This window comes from Pseudophryne corroboree, chromosome 1 (assembly GCF_028390025.1).
Source record: "Pseudophryne corroboree isolate aPseCor3 chromosome 1, aPseCor3.hap2, whole genome shotgun sequence".
NCBI lineage: Eukaryota > Metazoa > Chordata > Amphibia > Anura > Myobatrachidae > Pseudophryne > Pseudophryne corroboree.
Genome location: NC_086444.1, coordinates 382164489 through 382183997, shown reverse-complemented (window position 1 = coordinate 382183997; position 19509 = coordinate 382164489). Strand labels below are relative to the sequence as shown.

General features: G+C 44.3%; 1 protein-coding gene across 1 annotated transcript in view; it reads right to left on the bottom strand.

Annotated features, from left to right (window-relative positions):
• PRODH (proline dehydrogenase 1) overlaps positions 1 to 19509 on the bottom strand; it is a 231562-nt gene that overhangs the window by 25461 nt on the left and 186592 nt on the right. Inside the window, exons 8-9 of the mRNA XM_063913160.1 lie at positions 11290 to 11371; positions 2426 to 2518 (exon numbers count right to left, since the gene is read on the bottom strand). Of these exons, the coding sequence (XP_063769230.1) occupies positions 2426 to 2518; positions 11290 to 11371 (175 nt within the window). The remainder of the gene's footprint in view (positions 1 to 2425; positions 2519 to 11289; positions 11372 to 19509) is intronic.

Sequence of the window (19509 nt, the reverse complement as noted above, 5' to 3'; positions counted from 1 at the left end):
GCCATTCTGTGCCAGCTCTTGACCAGCACGGTTTCCTCACATCTAGTGGTTTGTGAATGCAAAGAGGAAAACCACAAAACAGATTTATACATAGTCAAATGGACCGGCTTTAACAAACTTTGGTGTATTTTCAAAACAATACGGTTAAGGGAATATTGCTTCCAAGTTGTTTATGTTCTGATAAACAGGGTGTCGGAATAACAAAGTATGTATTACAGTTTAACTACAAATTCTGCATTGTGAACAGTCCACTTAAGGGCCCTACACACTGGGCGATAACAGTGATCGATATGAACGTTCTCGTTCATTACTGAATGAAAACTCGTTTATATCGGTCAGTGTGTAGGCACCAACGATGAACGATGCGCGGCCCCGCGCTCGTTCATCATTGGTGCCGGGTTGCTTATGCATGCAAGCCAATATGGACAATCTCGTCCATATTAGCATGCAGTGCTATGGAGCCGAGTGAGTGAAGAAACTTCACTCCCCCCGCCACCGGGTCGCCCACTGGCCGTATTGGCTGTCGGGCAGCTCGGCGGCTGGTCGCCTAATGTGTAGGGGGCATAACATCTTCTTAACACACCCTTGTTTCACTATTACCTTTGCTCCCAACCGTAAGGTGCTGAAGTGTGTTGTCACTACTTCAATGTTAAAATAATAATAATAATAATAGTGTAAGGTCTGTCCTGTCTTCAACATGCATGCACAATGATAGTTATGGCACCTGCGAAGGCTCACACACAACAGACTAGGTGCTGGAGAAGAGGAGGACCCACTGCCAGGAATGGGTGATGTGCAGGGGGAGGGACAGAGCAGTAGAGAGGGCAGGGTGGGACAGAGCAAGGGGCAATGAATAATGATAATGTTTAATACTCAAAACAACGGAATGTAGATAAATGTCTAAATCAATCACAGTCACTGCAAGACCAGTTTGAATTACCTTTCCCCCATGATATGGTCTTCATAGCAGCCGTACCCTCTACTATGGTGGTTATGTGGACCTTGATTTATCACATGATATGGTACCCACAGCAGCTGCACCCTATGCTACTATGATACAGTAGTTAGGCAATTGTTAATTTGCGAGACCTTTTGGTAGCTTATGATCCAGTAAAGACTACGTCTCTTATATTAAAAAGATCAACTAAAGCTACTACGTACCATAAAAGTTTTAATCATCACCCCCACCCCCCCAAATAAACATGGATCCCCTTTCCCGCAGCTGGACCTCCTTGCTCTGTACTGAAGAAACTGGACCTCAATAGAAGACCATGTGCAGAACTGTGTCACTACAGTGTGATGTGAGGACAGCCCCTCAGGGTGTCATTTCAGTTGTCTGCCGCCCTAACATTTGTGTGCCAGTTATCACGCTGGGATTTTAAATTGATAATTAGTCGACTGACTAAAGTTGGAACATGGAATGGGGATACCAAGAAACCAGTTCTCGAATGAACGATGGGCAAAAAAGATGAGATTTTGCTAGAGCGGGCCATACCATGCAGTATAAGGGATGGAACTGTGCTGCTATGCAAGCCCAGAGACTGCGGCTTTTCCTACCAAGTCTGCTGCGTGTATGTGGAATTAGAGCACTAAAACAGACTACTGTAGCTTGTTAAGTGCTAATTATGCCCCATCCATGGGCTGGCCACACTCTAAAATTAAGTATATGGAAACCCCTCTAGAACGCCTGTGTTTACCCTTGTATTTATATGCTGCAATAAAATATTACTGTGGCATCGGAGCAATACCCAGCGATTCTGGCTCAGGGTGTTATGTGTATACTCATGGGATACAGGCAAGTGTGACCAGGCTAGCCGATGTGCATAGGAGCTGTGGAACTGAAAAGTAAATAAATGAAAAAAGGGCCCCTAAATAAATATGCCCCCTTACTTGGCTCACAAATAGAAACCTTTGTGCCCATTAAACAAGAAGCAGACTATTTTGCTTAGCATCTATACATTTGCCATGTTTGGAAATGATCTTCACAGAACAATAAGCAATAACATCTGGGAAAAATGGCCTTCTGTAAAACAAAAGAATAGAAAGGCGTCCTTCACTACCTTTATGCAAGCAGCAGGGCAAGCTATTCAGCAATCATATGCACTCTGTGCAACTCTTGCTATCAAACATATTAATGCATTTGAACAACCGTCATTCCACAAAGTGCGTGTTCTATTAGATAGTTAGACACTAGTGGAGCGCTTACCCCATTATCATTATAATCGTATCAAGATCGGACAGGTCGCACCTGCTCTGAATAGAGACTTGTTTCATGTACTTACTTGCATTAATGTTTAATTCTTTAGAATACGGTTTTATCATTGCCATTTACCTCCTCTGTGATGGGTTATATATTGTAACTGGACATGCACTGCAAGAAACCTACAGCTTGTCAGGAAAATCAGATAGGAACAATGTTCCTGACCTTTGCAAGAACATCCATTCTCTGCAACATCCTCTTCATCTGCAGGTCCTCTTCCTCTGTAAATCTGGACAGAAGGGGTTCTAACTGGCCACTCTGGAAACGTACAAACAATTTGCTTCATTGAAGGTTAAAAATGATAACTATAAATGAGCACCTTTACATAAGTATTCACAGCGATAAACATTCAGATTTTTTTTTTTTAATTTGAAAACCGTTTTTGTATTGCCTGCAGAACCCTCTAAACATAAGTATGTCAGTGGTGAAATGGTTTGTCAGTACGATTTATTCATCCACTGCAAAATTATTCAGGTGTGAATAAAATTCTGCCTAATTTATGCAAATACATCCCTACTGACTCGGTACAAATCAACACAAAAATTAGTTTATTCTCCTTTACAACTTAACTCCTTTGCTTTACTGCAAATAAAAATAAAAAAAGGACACCGGTTTATTTATAGTTAATTTCTTGTTGATAGGCGAAGTTTAGTACTTTTGGAAGTGATACAATAAAATAAATAAATTAATGAATAAATAAAAACAGAAAATTGCAATAGGAAAGATTTCTGTGAAATAATGAATACATGGATGCATTAAAATTGTCAAATGGAACATTAAAATGCTATCAATTTATACTTCTATTAAGAGAAGAATAATAGAAGCAATATGCTATTAAATCCCACAGACCTACTATAAAAGAGGAAATCCTCCTGTAACAAGCTGGAAGGAACAGATATTAAATCAGCCTGCTCCGGCAGAGACGTAGGACCCATAGAATAATATAAGGTCAGTGTCACTATTCATGATTGAATCATCAGCAAGGTCAAGATATCATGAAGATGAATTACAAGTAGAAGGGTCATGACAAATAGAACACAGACGACATTCTCCTGCCTTCTAGATGTCTAAAGTGTTCTGTGATGAAATCTCCCGCAGGTCTGCGAAAGGCCAGATGGTGGCACAGTTTCATTACATATTGCAGAGCCTCCTCTCAAAAGTTGTTCGATTGTTTAGCATGCTGATAAATAAGCCAGAGCCTAGAATTTCACGCGTCGTGCAGGTGGAAAATCCCATAAGATTTTTCTCCGCATATCTTGCTGTAAAACATTTTATTAGAAATATGCCCCAAAAAAGGATACAGCTCTAAAGCCGCAGGGTAGCAGGAGTACATGGTGAGTGAAGAAAACGCACAAGAAATGATGGTGCTATAGAAGAATGTGCTCTCTAAGGTGGGGAGATTAATAGGGCACAGCAATCTATCCTCTGACTAACCTGAAAATAAGACAATAATTAAATAGAACCTCCGTTTCTTGCAGCAGGTATTAAGAGGAGCGGAGAAGTGATTGCGTCATTGTGTATATAGTACACTGTCTAAAAGAGGTCTTAAACTAAGAGAGTATGTTATATATAGAGATAGATATACATATATATCTATCTATCTATACACACACACACACATATACACATACTCTCTATCAACAATAGTTAAAATTGTTTATCTATACTACAGAACAAAATGGGCATACTAAATAGTCTGTCACTATCCAGCATTAACATTACGGTCAGGATGCCAGTAGTCGAAATCCCGATGCCGGATTCCAGACACATGTCCAGAAGACCGGTGCCGTAATCCTGACATCAGTTGAAATGACGAAGCCGGAATCTCGACACCCAGCATCCGATCTTAAGAATGCCAGGGACTGTTAGGGTTAGGCCTTGGGCGGGGGATGTTAGATTTAGGCTGCGGGAAGGGGAGGCAAATTCATCTTCGGTGGAACTGCACACTTAAATCAGATGAAAAGAACATTAGTGAGCTAGATTGTAGTTTAGTTAGAAGCAGGACTTTGCCCCAGATGATGGGAGATGTTGGCCGGCATGGAGGTTATTACATGTCACATATAGGGAAAGCGATTTTGTGCACATAGGGCCTGATTCAAAGATGGACGCAGTTAGCATTGCTGTTGTGTCTTTGGATGCAGCAGTGATGCTCAAATAATCTAATGCAGCAAGAGTTGTCTGTAGGAAATAAAGACACCTCCTGAATGCATCACAGGATCGGAGTGCTGCACCGGTTATGACTGCTGGAGTCCTCAAGCCTCAGCTTACTCAGACTAATGCCAAACTCCTCTGCTGGGGTTAGGAGATCTGAGTCCAAACGCATAGAGCCTGGCCTTGGCACACCTACAAAATTGATGCGACATGTTAATCATGCTACGGCTAAGGTGGGGGGGAGGGGGGGGGGGGCTGTGAGTGATCGCCATCAAGTTTGTCTCTCGGAATCAGGCACCATGTTCTTTACATTTAGAGAAGCAAGATTATTAAAGTGGAAAAGGGATTACTGAGTGAAGGTTGAACATCATTTTCCATTTTGCAAACATACTTTATTCCTATAGCAGCTCAGAGTTGATGAAGAACGGGTCTTTTAATAAACATGAAATAACAGTTGCGCATGACTTAGCAGGGGAAGCATAGCAGGCAAACTGTCACGTAGTTGAATTCTAATTTGATTTGTGAATCTGCAAGGTGAGGGGGCAGGAACCTGTTATGTGGATGATGAAAGATACAGCAATATAAAGGCCTGGGATTTAGGAAAGGAGATGTAAACGGGTCCAACACATTTGTTTGAAACTATTATTGAATTCATTCTGAATGCAGAAACTAATCTCACTACCAGTCATTGTTTTTGGCAGGCTGCAGTTCTGCAAAGCTTTAATCTTCAAAGACCTCACAATTGTGTGTCTGCCTCTATCCTTTTCCTCATCCCTCATCATCTCCTTACCGGTGTTCCTTCTACTACAGTACCAAAGACTCCCATATTCCCTGAACACCACTTTCCACTGCAAACATCACCCTGTGCAGCATCAATGGCCTGCAATGCCCTCCATAGCTTTACTAACCTGTTCCCTAACCTGATGAGTGTAAATCCCATTTCTCATGTCCTAGAGGATGCTGGGGACGCTTCAAGAACCATGGGGTATAGACAGGATCCGCAGGAGACATGGGCACTTTAAGACTTTGAATGGGTGTGAACTGGCTCCTCTCTCTATGCCCCTTCTCCAGACTCCAGTTAGATTATGTGCCCAGTGAGACTGGATGCACACTGAGGAGCTCTCCTGAGTTTCTCTGAAAAAGACTTTATGTTAGGTTTTTTATTTTCAGGGAGACCTGCTGGCAACAGGCTCCCTGCTTCGTGGGACTGAGGGGAGAGAAGCAGACCTACTTCTGTGAGTTTCAAGGCTCTGCTTCTTAGGCAACTGGACACCATTAGCTCCAGACGGTCTGATCGCTAGGTATGCCTAGATGCTCGTTCCTGGAGCCGCGCCGTCACCCCCCTTGCAGAGCCAGAAGTCAGAAGACGGGTAGTAGAAGAAGATCAGAAAACTTCAGTGACGGCTTTGAGGTACCGCGCAGCGGCCGCGCTGTCCGCCATACTCCCACACACTCAGCGGCACTACAGGGTGCAGGGTGCAAGGGGGGCGCCCTGGGCAGCATAAAACCTCACTAATGGACTGCAAAAGCGGTATAAAGTGCAAAACGGGGTGGGGGGGTACAGTAATTCGGCGCTGTTTTAGAAATATTAAAAGCGCTAACAGGTCTGAGGCATTATATTAAACGTTTCAGAACCGGGATAGGCGCTGGGTTGTGAGCTGGCAAAACTCCCTCTGTGTTTCTCTAACAGGCTTTGCTGTGGGTCTTTCCCCTATAGCCCCAGTGTAGTTGTGGGTGTCGGTACGCGTGTGTCGCCATGTCTGGAGGCCGAGTGCTCTTCCCAGGAGGAAGCTGGAGTGGGGACAGAAAAGACTGTGGGAGTGATCCTGTCGGAACCGCCGACTGCTGATTGGGTAAATGTTTTGAGTGTTTTGAATGCAAATGTGGCTCTTTTGAATAAGAGATTAGATAAATCGTGGAGACAATCCATGGAGGATGCATTGTCACAAGTCCAGACCCCCTCGGGGTCACAGAAGCGTTCATTTACCCAGATAGCGGATACAAATACCGAAACGGACTCTGACTCCAGTGTCGACTATAGTGATGCCAGATTGAATCCTAAACTGGCTAAGGGCATTCAGTACATGATTGTGGTGATGAAAGACGTATTACATATCATGGAAGACCCTGCTGTTCCTGACACAAGGGTCTGTATGTTTAAAGGAAAGAAGCCTGAGGTAACATTTCCTCCCTCTCATGAACTGAACACTCTTTTTGAAAAGGCTTGGGAAAATCCTGACAAAAAGTTGCAGATTCCCAAGAGAATTCCGGTAGCATATCCGTTCACCTCTGGGGACAGGGAAAGGTGGGAGTCAACCCCCACTGTGGACAAAGCTCTATCGCGTCTGTCCAAAAAGGTGGCGCTTCCGTCTCCTGACACGCAGCCCTAAAGGATCCTGCGGATCGTAAGCAGGAGAATACATTGAAATCCATTTATTTCACTACGGGTACGCTGCTCAGACCTGCCGTTGCTTCGGCATGGGTGAGTAGCGCTATTGAAAAGTGGGCAGATAACTTGTCATCTGATATAGATTCCCTGGATAGGGATAGCATTCTTTTGACACTGGGTTATATCAGGGACGCTGCAGCCTACCTAAAAGGAAGCTGCGAGAGATATTGGCCTTTTGGGATCAAGGGCCAATGCCATGGCAGTCTCGGCTAGGAGGGCATTGTGGATTCATCAATGGAATGCTGATGCTGACTCTAAGAAGGCTATGGAGTCTCTGCCGTATAAAGGTGGTGTCTTGTTTGGTGACGGCCTCGCTGACCTGGTATCTACGGCTACCTCGGGTAAGTCATCATTTCTACCTTATGTCCCTGCACAACAAAAGAAAACGCCCCACTATCAGATGCAGTCCTTGCGGCCCAATAAATACAAAAAAAGGACGAGGGTCTTCCTTCCTTGCTACTAGAGGAAGAGGAAGGGGAAAAAGGTCACCGGCTGTGGCAGGTTCCCAAGAGCAGAAGTCCTCCCCGGCTTCTGCCAAATCCACCGTATGACGCTGGGGCTCCTCAACCTAAAATCCCTCAATTTCTATCTAAAAAAATTCAAATTCAAGATGGAATCTCTCCGAGCAGTGATCTCCAGACCGGAGGAGGGGGATTTTATGGTGTCGGTCGACATAAAGGATGCCTACTTACACATCCCCATATATCCTCCTCATCAGGCTTACCTGAGGTTTGCTGCTCAGGATTGTCATTACCAATTTCAGACGTTGCAGTTTGGTCTGTCCACGGCTCCGAGGATTTTCACCAAAGTAATGGCGGAAATGATGGTTCTCCTGCGCAAGCAAGAAATCACAATTATCCCGTACTTGGACGATCTCCTGATAAAGGCGAGATCCAAGGAGCAATTACTGAAAAACGTTATGTTCTCCCTGGCAATTCTGCAACAACATGGTTGGCTCCTAAACTTGCCAAAATCACAGCTGGATCCGACTACACAGAATTACAGAGAGTCTTTCTTCCAGTGAAAAAGGCTCTGGAAATCCAGAACATGGTCAAACGGATTCTGAAACCGGCAAGAGTGTCGATTAATCAATGCACTCGGTTGCTGGTGAAGATGGTGGCGGCCTACGAGGCCATTCAGTTTGGCAGGTTCCATGCCAGGGTGTTTCAGTGGGACCTGTTGGACAAGTGGTCCGGGTCTCACCTGCACATGCACCGGAAAATAATCCTATCTTCCAGGACAAGAATCTCTCTCATGTGGTGGCTGCACAGTTCTCACCTCATAGAGGGACGCAGGTTCGGGATCCAGGATTGGATCCTGGTGACCACGGATGCAAGTCTCTGAGGCTGGGGAGCAGTCACACAGGGGAAAAATTTCCAGGGAAAATGGTAAAGCCAGGAAGCTTGTCTGCACATAAACATTCTGGAATTAAGGGCCATTTACAACGGCCTTCTGCAAGCGGAACATCTTCTTCGCGGTCTGCCCGTCTTGATTCAGTCGGACAACATAACAGCAGTGGCGTACGTAAACCGCCAGGGCGGAACAAAGAGCAGAGCGGCAATGGCGGAGGCCACAAAAGTTCTTCGCTGGGCGGAAAGACATGCAAGCGCTCGGTCAGCAGTCTTCATTCCAGGTGTGGACAATTGGGAAGCAGACTTCCTCAACAGACACGATCTCCATCCAGGAGAGTGGGGTCTTCATCAAGAGGTCTTTGCAGAACTTTCAAGTCGTTGGGGAATTCCTCAAATAGACATGATGGCGTCTCGCCTCAACAAGAAACTTCATAGATATTGTTCCAGGTCAAGGGACCCTCAAGCAATAGCGGTGGACGCCCTAGTGACACCGTGGGTGTTTCAGTCGGTCTATGTGTTCCCTCCACTTCCACTCATTTCAAAGGTGATAAAGATCATAAGAAGAACAAAGGTCCAGGCGATACTCATTGTTCCAGACTGGCCAAGGAGGGCCTGGTATCCGGATCTTCAGGAATTACTCATAGGAAATCCCTGGCCTCTTCCTCTACGAGAGGACCTGTTACAGCAAGGACCGTGCGTTTATCAAGACTTACCGTGGCTGCGTATGACTGCATGGCGGTTATGCGCCAAATCCTAGCCCGAAAGGGTATCCCAGTGAAGTCATTCCCACACTACTTCAGGTTAGAAAAGTAACGGCGAGGCATTACCACCGTATTTGGAGAAAATACGTATCTTGGTGTGAATCCAAGAAGGCTCCTACGGAAGAATTTCAGCTGGGGCGTTTTCTCCATTTTTTGCAAGCAGGTGTGGATGCGGGCCTAAGGTTAGGCTCCATTAAAGTACAATTTTCGGCCTTATCAATTTTCTTTCAGAAAGAATTGGCCTCCCTTCCAGAAGTTCAGACCTTCGTGAAAGTAGTGCTACGCATTCATCCTCCTTTTGTGCCCCCAGTGGCACCATGGGATCTTAACGTGGTTTTGCAGTTCCTGCAATCTCATTGGTTTGAACCTTTACATAAGGTTGAGCTAAAATTCCTCACTTGGAAAGTGATCATGCTGTTGGCCTTGGCATCCGCATGGCGGGCGTCTGAATTAGCGGCTTTGTCTCACAAGAGCCCATATTTGATTTTCCATGTAGATAGAGCGGAGTTGAGAACTCGTCAGCAATTTCTACCAAAAGTGGTTTCAACGTTTCACATGAACTAACCTATTGTGGTGCCAGTGGCTACTGAAGCCTTGGTGGAATCGAAGTCTCTCGATGCGGTCAGAGCTTTGAAGATGTATGTCGCCAGAACGGCTCAGATTAGGAAAACGGAGGCTCTGTTTGTCCTGTCTCTGTTTGTCCTGTCCAACAAGATTGGGGCTCCTGCTTCCAAGCAGACTATTGCACGCTGGATCTGTAATACGATTCAGCATGCTCATTCTACGGCGGGATTGCCGTTACCGTATTCGGTGAAGGCCCATTCTACGAGAAAGGTGGGCTCATCTTGGGCGGCTGCCCGAGGGTTCTCGGCGTTACAGCTTTGCCGAGCGGCTACTTGGTCGGGTTCAAACACTTTTGCTAAGCTCTACAAGTTTGATACCCTGGCTGAGGAGGACCTCATGTTTGGTCAATCGGTGCTGCAGAGTCATCCGCACTCTCCCGCCCATTCTGGAGCTTTGGTATAAACCCCATGGTTCTTGAAGCGTCCCCAGCATCTTCTAGGACGTATGAGAAAATAGGATTTTAATACCTACCGGTAAATCCTTTTCTCTTAGTCCGTAGAGGATGCTGGGCGCCCGTCCCAGTGTGGACTCTATCTGCAGTACTTGTTTAATAGTTATTTCTTGAGTTACACAAAGGTTGTGTTTTGGTTATGGTCAGCCTGTTGCTGACTTTGTTCATGCCGTTGACTGGAATTCTGTTAATTGCCAGGTTGTACGGCGTGTTTGGTGGTGTGAGCTGGTATGTATCTCACCCTTAGCTTAACAATAAATCCTTTTCCTCGAAATGTCCGTCTCCCTGGGCACAGTTCCTATAACTGGAGTCTGGAAGAGGGGCATAGAGGGAGGAGCCAGTTCACACCCATTCAAAGTCTTAAAGTGCCCATGTCTCCTGCGGATCCCATCTATACCCAATGGTTCTTGAAGCGTCCCCAGCATCCTCTACGGACTAAGAGAAAAGGATTTACCGGTAGGTATTAAAATCCTATTTTCTTACATACTTTTATCTTCAAGTCTAATTCTCCACACAAAACACACACCTCATTTCTCTTCATTCACTCCCCAATCTTGTATATCCTCTGGTGCAATCCCAAAAAACACCTACTTTCTGTACCTAGTTAAAAATCATGGGGTCTATTCAGATGTACACAGCGGCTGCGTCCATCTGGTCTGCACACATGCACCAGCCGCAGTGCGCAACCCTTCTCCTTGACAGCAGCGGGTGTTCGGGGGTGGCATTGCAGGGGCGTGGCGGACGAAACGGGGGCGTGTTGAGTGTTTTCAGGGTGCTGCTTGACATTACAGGTAACCGCTCCAATAAAAAGAATGACCGCGGACAGAGCAGCCAGGCAGGGATCAACCTTAAAACAGATCCAATTGCGAACGCACAGTGAGGTGGCGCAATATATGCTAGGCGGCCTTGCCCTGTACTGGGCGGCCCCCAGCACGGGAGGAGATAGATGCAGATCTTGCTGCGGATGTAATGATCTGCGTCCATCTCTAAAATAACCCCATGTCCGATGATCCATACAACACTCAAAGCCCATGACGATTATACAACGCTGTGTAAATCTGCTGTTCTCCATTGATTAATCATACACTTTTTCTGCTGCATTCATCCCTACTTCCCTTATTAGGATGTTAGCTCGGTTTACTTCAGCTGCTGCTGTATTTTAAGTAATATCGTTACACTTCACAACATTGCTGTATATGATGGCACTTTACACATAAAAGGAAATTGGATGATAAAAATACCTGCAGATTTGGCACCAAGAGAAGCTTGGAGAGCTTGGTTCTGCTGTCAATCAAACTGTTCCAGTCCAGCAAATCCACAGTACTAAAAGCAAAAAGACATCTCAGTCAGCTTACATAGTACAGCAACATGCTTCAAAAAGTATGTAGAACTTATTCTTGCTGAAATTTTAATAATTCATATCAAGGAAACTGAGCAGCCAGAGGAATCTAAAGGCAGAAGGGAAGGGGTGGGAGGTCTGTCCTGTCTGAGTCTGCAGCCCACCACCAAGCATGGCTACTTCAGTATTTATTCTTTTAGGTCATTTATTTGTACAATTTATTTAGTAACCATTATGGCAAGGATGGATGACATTTGTAAGTCTAGAACTGAGGTAGAAAGTGATTATATTAACGTAGTGCATTTAGTTTCATTTAATTGGTTTGGGATATTACTGTTAGAGTATTTTCTCCAAGTGCCAAATACACAAATTAAGCATATATCATAGTATTTTACCTGCAGTACAGTAATGGGGAAATTCCACGTCCTGCCGAAGCCGGGGGATCAGAGAAATCAAACATGTTTTACTGTACGTTACAACATACAGTATACAAAGGTGTTGTCAGCTCTGTGTGTACTATTTTCATGCTTTGTTTCATACTATAATGCATACTGTACATGTTCTGAAACTATATAGCTACATCTGCAGGAGCCATTATGCTTATTACATGTTAGAATACATCCTAAGGCATTCTCTCTTACTTTTTATCTGAATCTGGAGGCTAAATAGTTTGATGTAGGAGAGAACTTGGAAAAACATAAAAGCAAAACAAAACAAACAAACAGATTATATATATATATATATAATTCCAAAAAAGGTCCCTGGCACTCCGGACTTACGTACACCTTGCTCCGGTGCCCTCCCTGCAGTTCTGCATCTGTGTATATTGTGCTTGTACGGGCGGCACTCAGAGACTATTACAAGCAGTATATGTGAAAAAAAGCCCCGCAGGGCAAATTTATTAGTGACATTTTGTGGTATTATTCCCCTTCCTCACCTTCCCAGTTGAGGACTCCTGGAATGAACACTGCCAATATTGCCGGCAGAAGGCGTTCCGCCGAACAATGGATTTTTGACCCTTCCATCATTGCCATGTGGCTTCGAGTGCTGCCTTGATGGTTTATGTACGCCACCGTGGTGGCATTGTCTGACCGTACTTGAACAGGCCTGTTCTGTATCAGAGGCATGGTGAGAGACAAAGCATTGAACACTGCCCGCAATTCCAGAATGTTTATCGGGAGGAGTGATTCCTCCATGGTCCACCGACCCTGGAAAGAGTGTTGCTCCAACACCGCGCCCCAACCCCTCAGACTGGCGTCCGTAGTCAGTAGTACCCAATTGGGGATGCAGAAGGGACGGCCCCTGCTCAACTGCTGGTCCTGTAGCCACCAGGTCAGCGACAGACGAACCTCTGAAGTCAAGGAGATCATGTGAGACCTGACCTTGCATCGCCGAGTGTATCGACACTCTTGGGCGAGAAAGGAAGTATGTGATTCTGTCCTGAAGTTTCAGGACCTTCTCTGGAGACAGAAACAGCCGTTGACTGTGCGTGTCCGGTAGTGCCCCCAGGTGCACCATGCTCCGAGCAGGGACTAGCGAGGACTTCTTCTAGTTGATGAGCCACCCGTGGGCTTGTAGGAAGTTTACCATCAGTTGTAGATGACAGAGGGAGGATATCGTGGGAGCTTGCCAGAATCAGCAAATCGTCCAGATACGGCAGGATCCTGACTCCCTGGCAACGGAGATGAGCCATCATCACAGCCAAAATCTTGGTGAAGATCTGAGGGACCATGGCCAGTCCAAACAGCAGAGCCTGGAATTGATAGTGAAGGTTGCCAATAGCAAACCGCAGATATTTCTGATGCGATATGGCAATAGGCATATGCAGGTAAGCATCCTGAATATCCAGGGATACCATACAATCTCCGGGTTCCATGGCCAGTACAATTGAGCGCAGTGTTTCCATACGGAACTTAGACACTCTCAAACTTGTTCAGTGATTTGAGGTTGAGAATAGGCCGGAAAGACTCATCAGGTTTCGGGACTAGAAACAGGGTCGAGTAGTATCCTCTGCCACTCTTGTACAGAGTTACTGGCACTACCACTCCTGTACCCAGGAGGGAATGCATAACCATCTGTAGAGATTGCGCCTTTAACGGATCCAAAGGGATAACGGTTGTGCAGAACTGGCGAGGGAGACGTCTCTTGAAAGAGACTGCGTACCCGTGAGAGACAACTTCTCGCACCCATGCGTATGAAGTGGTCATTACCCAGACCTGGATGAATCGTAGAAGTCGGCCCCCCACCCTGGGATCACCCAGGCGGAGGCCTGTCCTGTCATGCGGCAGGCTTGTCAGGAGAAGCAGGCTGACGAGAAGCCTAGGATAGTTAGGCCTTGGGCTTAGTGGTTGTTGGGAGCACAAGACAATCTCGGGTATGCCTGACCTTCGCTTTCCCTTAAGGTCGAAAGCAGGGAAAAGTGGTACCTTATGCCTTCTGTGCAGAAGTAGTAGCATTTGGGATATAGGCAGTCATAGTAGCCGCAGATTCAGACCCAATTTTTAATTAGGTCTTCTGCAAATAAGATGTCCCCAGTAAAGGGGAATACCGCCAAGGACTTTTGGAGTCCAGGTCCACCAGGACAGACTTATTTGACACCTTGGCAGCCAACACACCCGCCTCAGTGGACACCCTCCTGGTGTAGAAAAAGGTGGCAGTGGTATTGTGAGACAGGGAATGTCTGGCATTGTCAGATATCCTCGGGCAGCTCTTCCTCTAATGCCTGATCCAGTCATCAATCTATTTTGCAGCCCCAAGAGGACGCAATTGTGGTCTATGTACAACACCCGTAAGGGAGTAATACACTTCAGGCATCCCTCCACACGCTTATCTGTCAGTTCCTACAAGTTCACTAGCAGTGAATTACCTACATGTTATATAACTCTGCAGGGGGCGAATATCGAGCTAATGCCCGCTGTAGACAGGGGGAATGTCTTCCCTGGATTAGACCTGGGGTCTTGCCTGATGTACACTTAATGGTCAGATTGTGGTAACAGAGTTTTATTTACCCTCTGATGTGTAAACATATCAGTTGTTTAACCACAGTAGGGGAGTCCTCTTATCAGTGATTTGTAGGATTTGTTTCCCAGTAACCACAAGGGCAATGGTATCACTTAGCAATGAAAAATCCTTGTCAGAAACACCTAATATAGGGACTGACAGGACAGCATGATCCCCCTCTCTTCAGATAAAATATCAGAGAGATTATTGGATAGGGAGGAAGAAGCAGCCCGCTTAGATGACGTAGACACACAAGAGTGACCTGGAATAGGGTTTAGCCTGACCAAGAAATGAGTCATACACTACAACCCGTGAGGTAAAATTTTCCCGCCCAAAGAGGAGTAACTATGGGGACATCAGTGACTAATGTTACAGGTGGTCCCACAGGGGGCATAAAGCGTTCAACTAGAGTACCCAGTAGGTTTGAGAACGCAGCCCACGTTGGCTCCAGATTGATTACAGGAGCTGCGGACTAACTGGGAGATGTATGAGATATAGTGCACAGACCATCACACAAAACTTCGCCCTCAGGTAAATCCGTTGCACATGCTCTGCAGGATACAGGAGCGTCCCTAGATTTACTGCCCTACATGTTAAACATTATACACAAATGCAACAGAAAATGGTTTAGTACGATGAAGCCAGACAGAGTACAATACCTGCGACTAAATCCGTTAGCATGTGACTGAGTACCCAGTACACAACACCTGTGAATAAATCCGGTATTATGTGACTGAGTACACAGTAGAATACACGTAATAGGTAAATACTGTGACGCACTATATATTGACCCAGACTCACCTAGTCCCCTATGGTACAGTATACAGTGATAGATATATCTGGGATACACCGCAGTGAAATCACATAGAAGATACAGGCACACAGTCACATTTGCAATGCAGATAACTATTTTCAGGACAATAAAATTGCATTGGATTATTACATGAACACACATACAATTTTTTATATAATATATATATATATATATATATAATATATATATATATATATAATATATATATATATATATATATATATATATATATATATATATATATATATATATATATATATATATATATATATATATATATATATATATATATATATATAGCGTCAAAGCAGCCGGCACTCCCCTTGCTGGTATGACATCTGCTCCGGTGCCCTCCATGAGATGAAACATCCAGAAATAATGAAGAGAATCTGGAGGCACTCAGGAGACTTTTCAACCAGTAGTAAATTTAATGGAGTAACATCCAACAATTGTTTCGGGGACGACGGGCGGAGGCCCGAAACAATTGTTGGATGTTACTCCATTATATATATATATATATATATATATATATATATATATATATATATATATATATATATATATATATATATATATATATATATATATATATATATATATATATGAAACGAAATAGAGGAGATGGCGCCAAGGGAGTTATATCAACGCCCTACCTAAAAACGGACCCTTACAGTACTCTCCGGATAAATTACGTCAGATAACAAATACTAACATAAAAATTTTATTAAAACAACATATAAACCCGACACAAATGTTCATAAGTATACAGAGTTGATACATTTACATTTGTCGCACAATTTGAACAATCAGTTGTAGTGATGAGGAAAAAGCGTAGATATATCACTACGATTTCCTCCTTCTCCTTATTGTAGATTCGGAGGTAACATCAGATAATAGATAGATCAATAACCCAACGCGTTTAGTCTTGTTCCAAGACTTCATCAGGGGTAAAATCTCTTCATTTCAGAACATATTGTCAGCACATAAAAGGTCATTCAAAGATGCATGAACAACGTTTCAATATTTCAATGGGACTTGATTGATACAGCGAGGACCATACCTCATATATCATCAGCTTGAGTCTGACATTCAGATATTCGAATATGGGGAAGATTCATATGTGTATAGAATCTAACTGGTTCGCAAGCATAAGGAACCTCGTCGGTCAGCAGCTTGAACCTGACACTCAGAGACTCAGGAGTAAAGCAATTCAAATGGGTATAATGTCTAACCAATTTAGAACACGTGGTAGACCCTCCAGTGGTGCAGTGCTGACAGCCAAGTCTCTGTATAATCATTATACAGAGACTTGGCTGTCAGCACTGCACCACTGGAGGGTCTACCACGTGTTCTAAATTGGTTAGACATTATACCCATTTGAATTGCCTTTACTCCTGAGTCTCTGAGTGTCAGGTTCAAGCTGCTGACCGACGAGGTTCCTTATGCTTGCGAACCAGTTAGATTCTATACACATATGAATCTTCCCCATATTCGAATATCTGAATGTCAGACTCAAGCTGATGATATATGAGGTATGGTCCTCGCTGTATCAATCAAGTCCCATTGAAATATTGAAACGTTGTTCATACATCTTTGAATGACCTTTTATGTGCTGACAATATGTTCTGAAATGAAGAGATTTTACCCCTGATGAAGTCTTGGAACAAGACGAAACGCGTTGGGTTATTTATCTATCTATTATCTGATGTTACCTCCGAATCTACAATAAGGAGAAGGAGGAAATCGTAGTGATATATCTACGCTTTTTCCTCATCACTACAAACTGATTGTTCAAATTGTGCGACAAATGTAAATGTATCAACTCTGTATACTTATGAACATTTGTGTCGGGTTTATATGTTGTTTTAATAAATTTTTATGTTAGTATTTGTTATCCGACGTAATTTATCCGGAGAGTACTGTAAGGGTCCGTTTTTAGGTAGGGCGTTGATATAACTCCCTTGGCGCCATCTCCTCTATTTCGTTTCATATTTTCACACATTTAGTTCCTCCTAACAGGGAACTTAGAGGATACAGGCAGCCATATAATTAATTAATTTTAGTGTTTTATTTGAAATAGCGCAGTGGGAGAGTAATTCTTGTCATATATATATATATCTGTTAAAAAAGCATATATAGGGGGCGCTCCATAGTGCATAAAAGTATTTAATAAAAATAGACAGACGTACAGAATAAGATTAAACTCGTACCGCAATAATCTCCCGACAAAGGCTGGAACCAGAAGTCACCTAGTCCGTATTGGAATCCTCACCTCGCCGTTAGCTGCTGCCTTTTGAGGGCCGCGAGTAGGAACACATCAGCCGTGGACTTCGATGGTATCTCCAAAGTGATATATATATATATATATATATATATATATATATATATATATATATATATAGTTAATTAAGGATAAATAGCATGCGGCTACTAGGATTGATGTAATTAGTGCCTCCAAGCCGTATTTTGGAGTAACATTCATTAGTTCCATAAATGAATGTTACTCTAAAATACGGCTTGGAGTCACTTTGGAGATACCATCGGAGTATAAGTAATTCTTTATAAAAATCTTTTATTGATCAATGTCTAATAACCAACATGGATGGGATCTGATTAAGGCGTCCAATGCCGTTATTTAGTAAAAATGAATTGTAATTATGTATAATTATGTATAACTTCACGGGCTTGATCTATAAAAGATGATCACAGCGTCAGATACTCCAGCCTTCTGACGAAGTCGATGACGAAACGCGTTAAGGCGGAGCTAACTGACGCATGTACTCGCTGGGGCTGTTGAATCTCGAAGTCCACGGCTGATGTGTTCCTACTCGCGGCCCTCAAAAGGCAGCAGCTAACGGCGAGGTGAGGATTCCAATACGGACTAGGTGACTTCTGGTTCCAGCCTTTGTCGGGAGATTATTGTGAAATCATGTGGTAACCAGCCCACACTGGTTACCTTGCGGTACGAGTTTAATCTTATTCTGTACGTCTGTCTATTTTTATTAAATACTTTTATGCACTATGGAGCGCCCCCTATATATGCTTTTTTAACAGATACATTACATCCGTGGGAATCGGATTGATCAAAGGGGAGCAGCGGTCCGTGAAAATTTGAAGGAGGACCTAGTGACTTTTTAAGCATTTATTCTTATGCACTTGATTTTACAAACACATTTGTGGTTTTTATTGTTCATTGATATCTCAAAGCAATAACCAGCGCTTACCCCTGTCTATATTTGATATATATATATATATACATATACACACACACACATATACACATACACACACACACACACACCAATGCGCGGTCTGAGACCGGATGTATATATCAGAATACTCGTACAATATATTCTATCACAGGTACACTTGTTCTTAACTAACGCTGTCTTAAAAAGGACATGCAGAATACTTAAGAGCTTGTAAAACCACGGCGCTGATGTAAAGGCGGGTTTACAAAGGAGACCCTGCCCTGCAGTCCCGGAGACCAGTCGCATCTAATTTAGAAAATGGCGCCCAGCGTCTCAGTCAGGGAGTGAGGGAGAGTGTGAGGCAGCTCCAGGGTAGGAACACCAGCAGTAGCTGGCGCCCTGGGCTGGGGGATGGGCTACAGGTCAAGCGCCGGCTCCCCTATGCTGGACTTCACCACCTGGTACTGTGGAGTCTTATTAAAAGTGGACATTAGTATATCCGACCTGTACTCCTATGCCCTGGTGGATATAGTGGGGTCCCTGCTCGGTCACAGTGTCCACGCCAGTGTCGCAGTCAGTCTCCCTAGACTGCGATCAGAACGCGATTTAATGGCAGGTCCCGCCTGAGGGACCCTCTTACCTCCTCCCCGTAGCAGCCACGCGAACCAGGAGAGCGTCTGCGACTGTATGCTTAGAGCCGGAGCATCTCCGCTGCAAGTACCCAGGAACTGAGCCAGCGGGAGTATGTGACGCCGCTTGGGAGGTGATGGAGCTGCAGTGCTGAAGTGTCATCATGACATACAGTGCTGACAGCCTGTTTTGAAGAAATTTTCTGTCAGAAAAACCTTTTCAGGGCTGCCCAGTGCAACCCACCTGTTAAGTGATCTGCTTCTGCAGACACCAACTGAAAACTGAGCTCACAGTACCTGGAGGCGGTGTTATAGAGGAGGCCATTAATGCATCTTGGAACAGCTAAAGCTTTAAACCTGTTGGTGCCTGGATCAAGATCCATCTCTACACCTCAATGTATTCCCTGTGGAACACAGTGTACCCCGCTGATGTGCGGCTGGCACTTTTCGTGTTTTGGTTCTAATTCCACTTATGTGTTTTGGTTTGG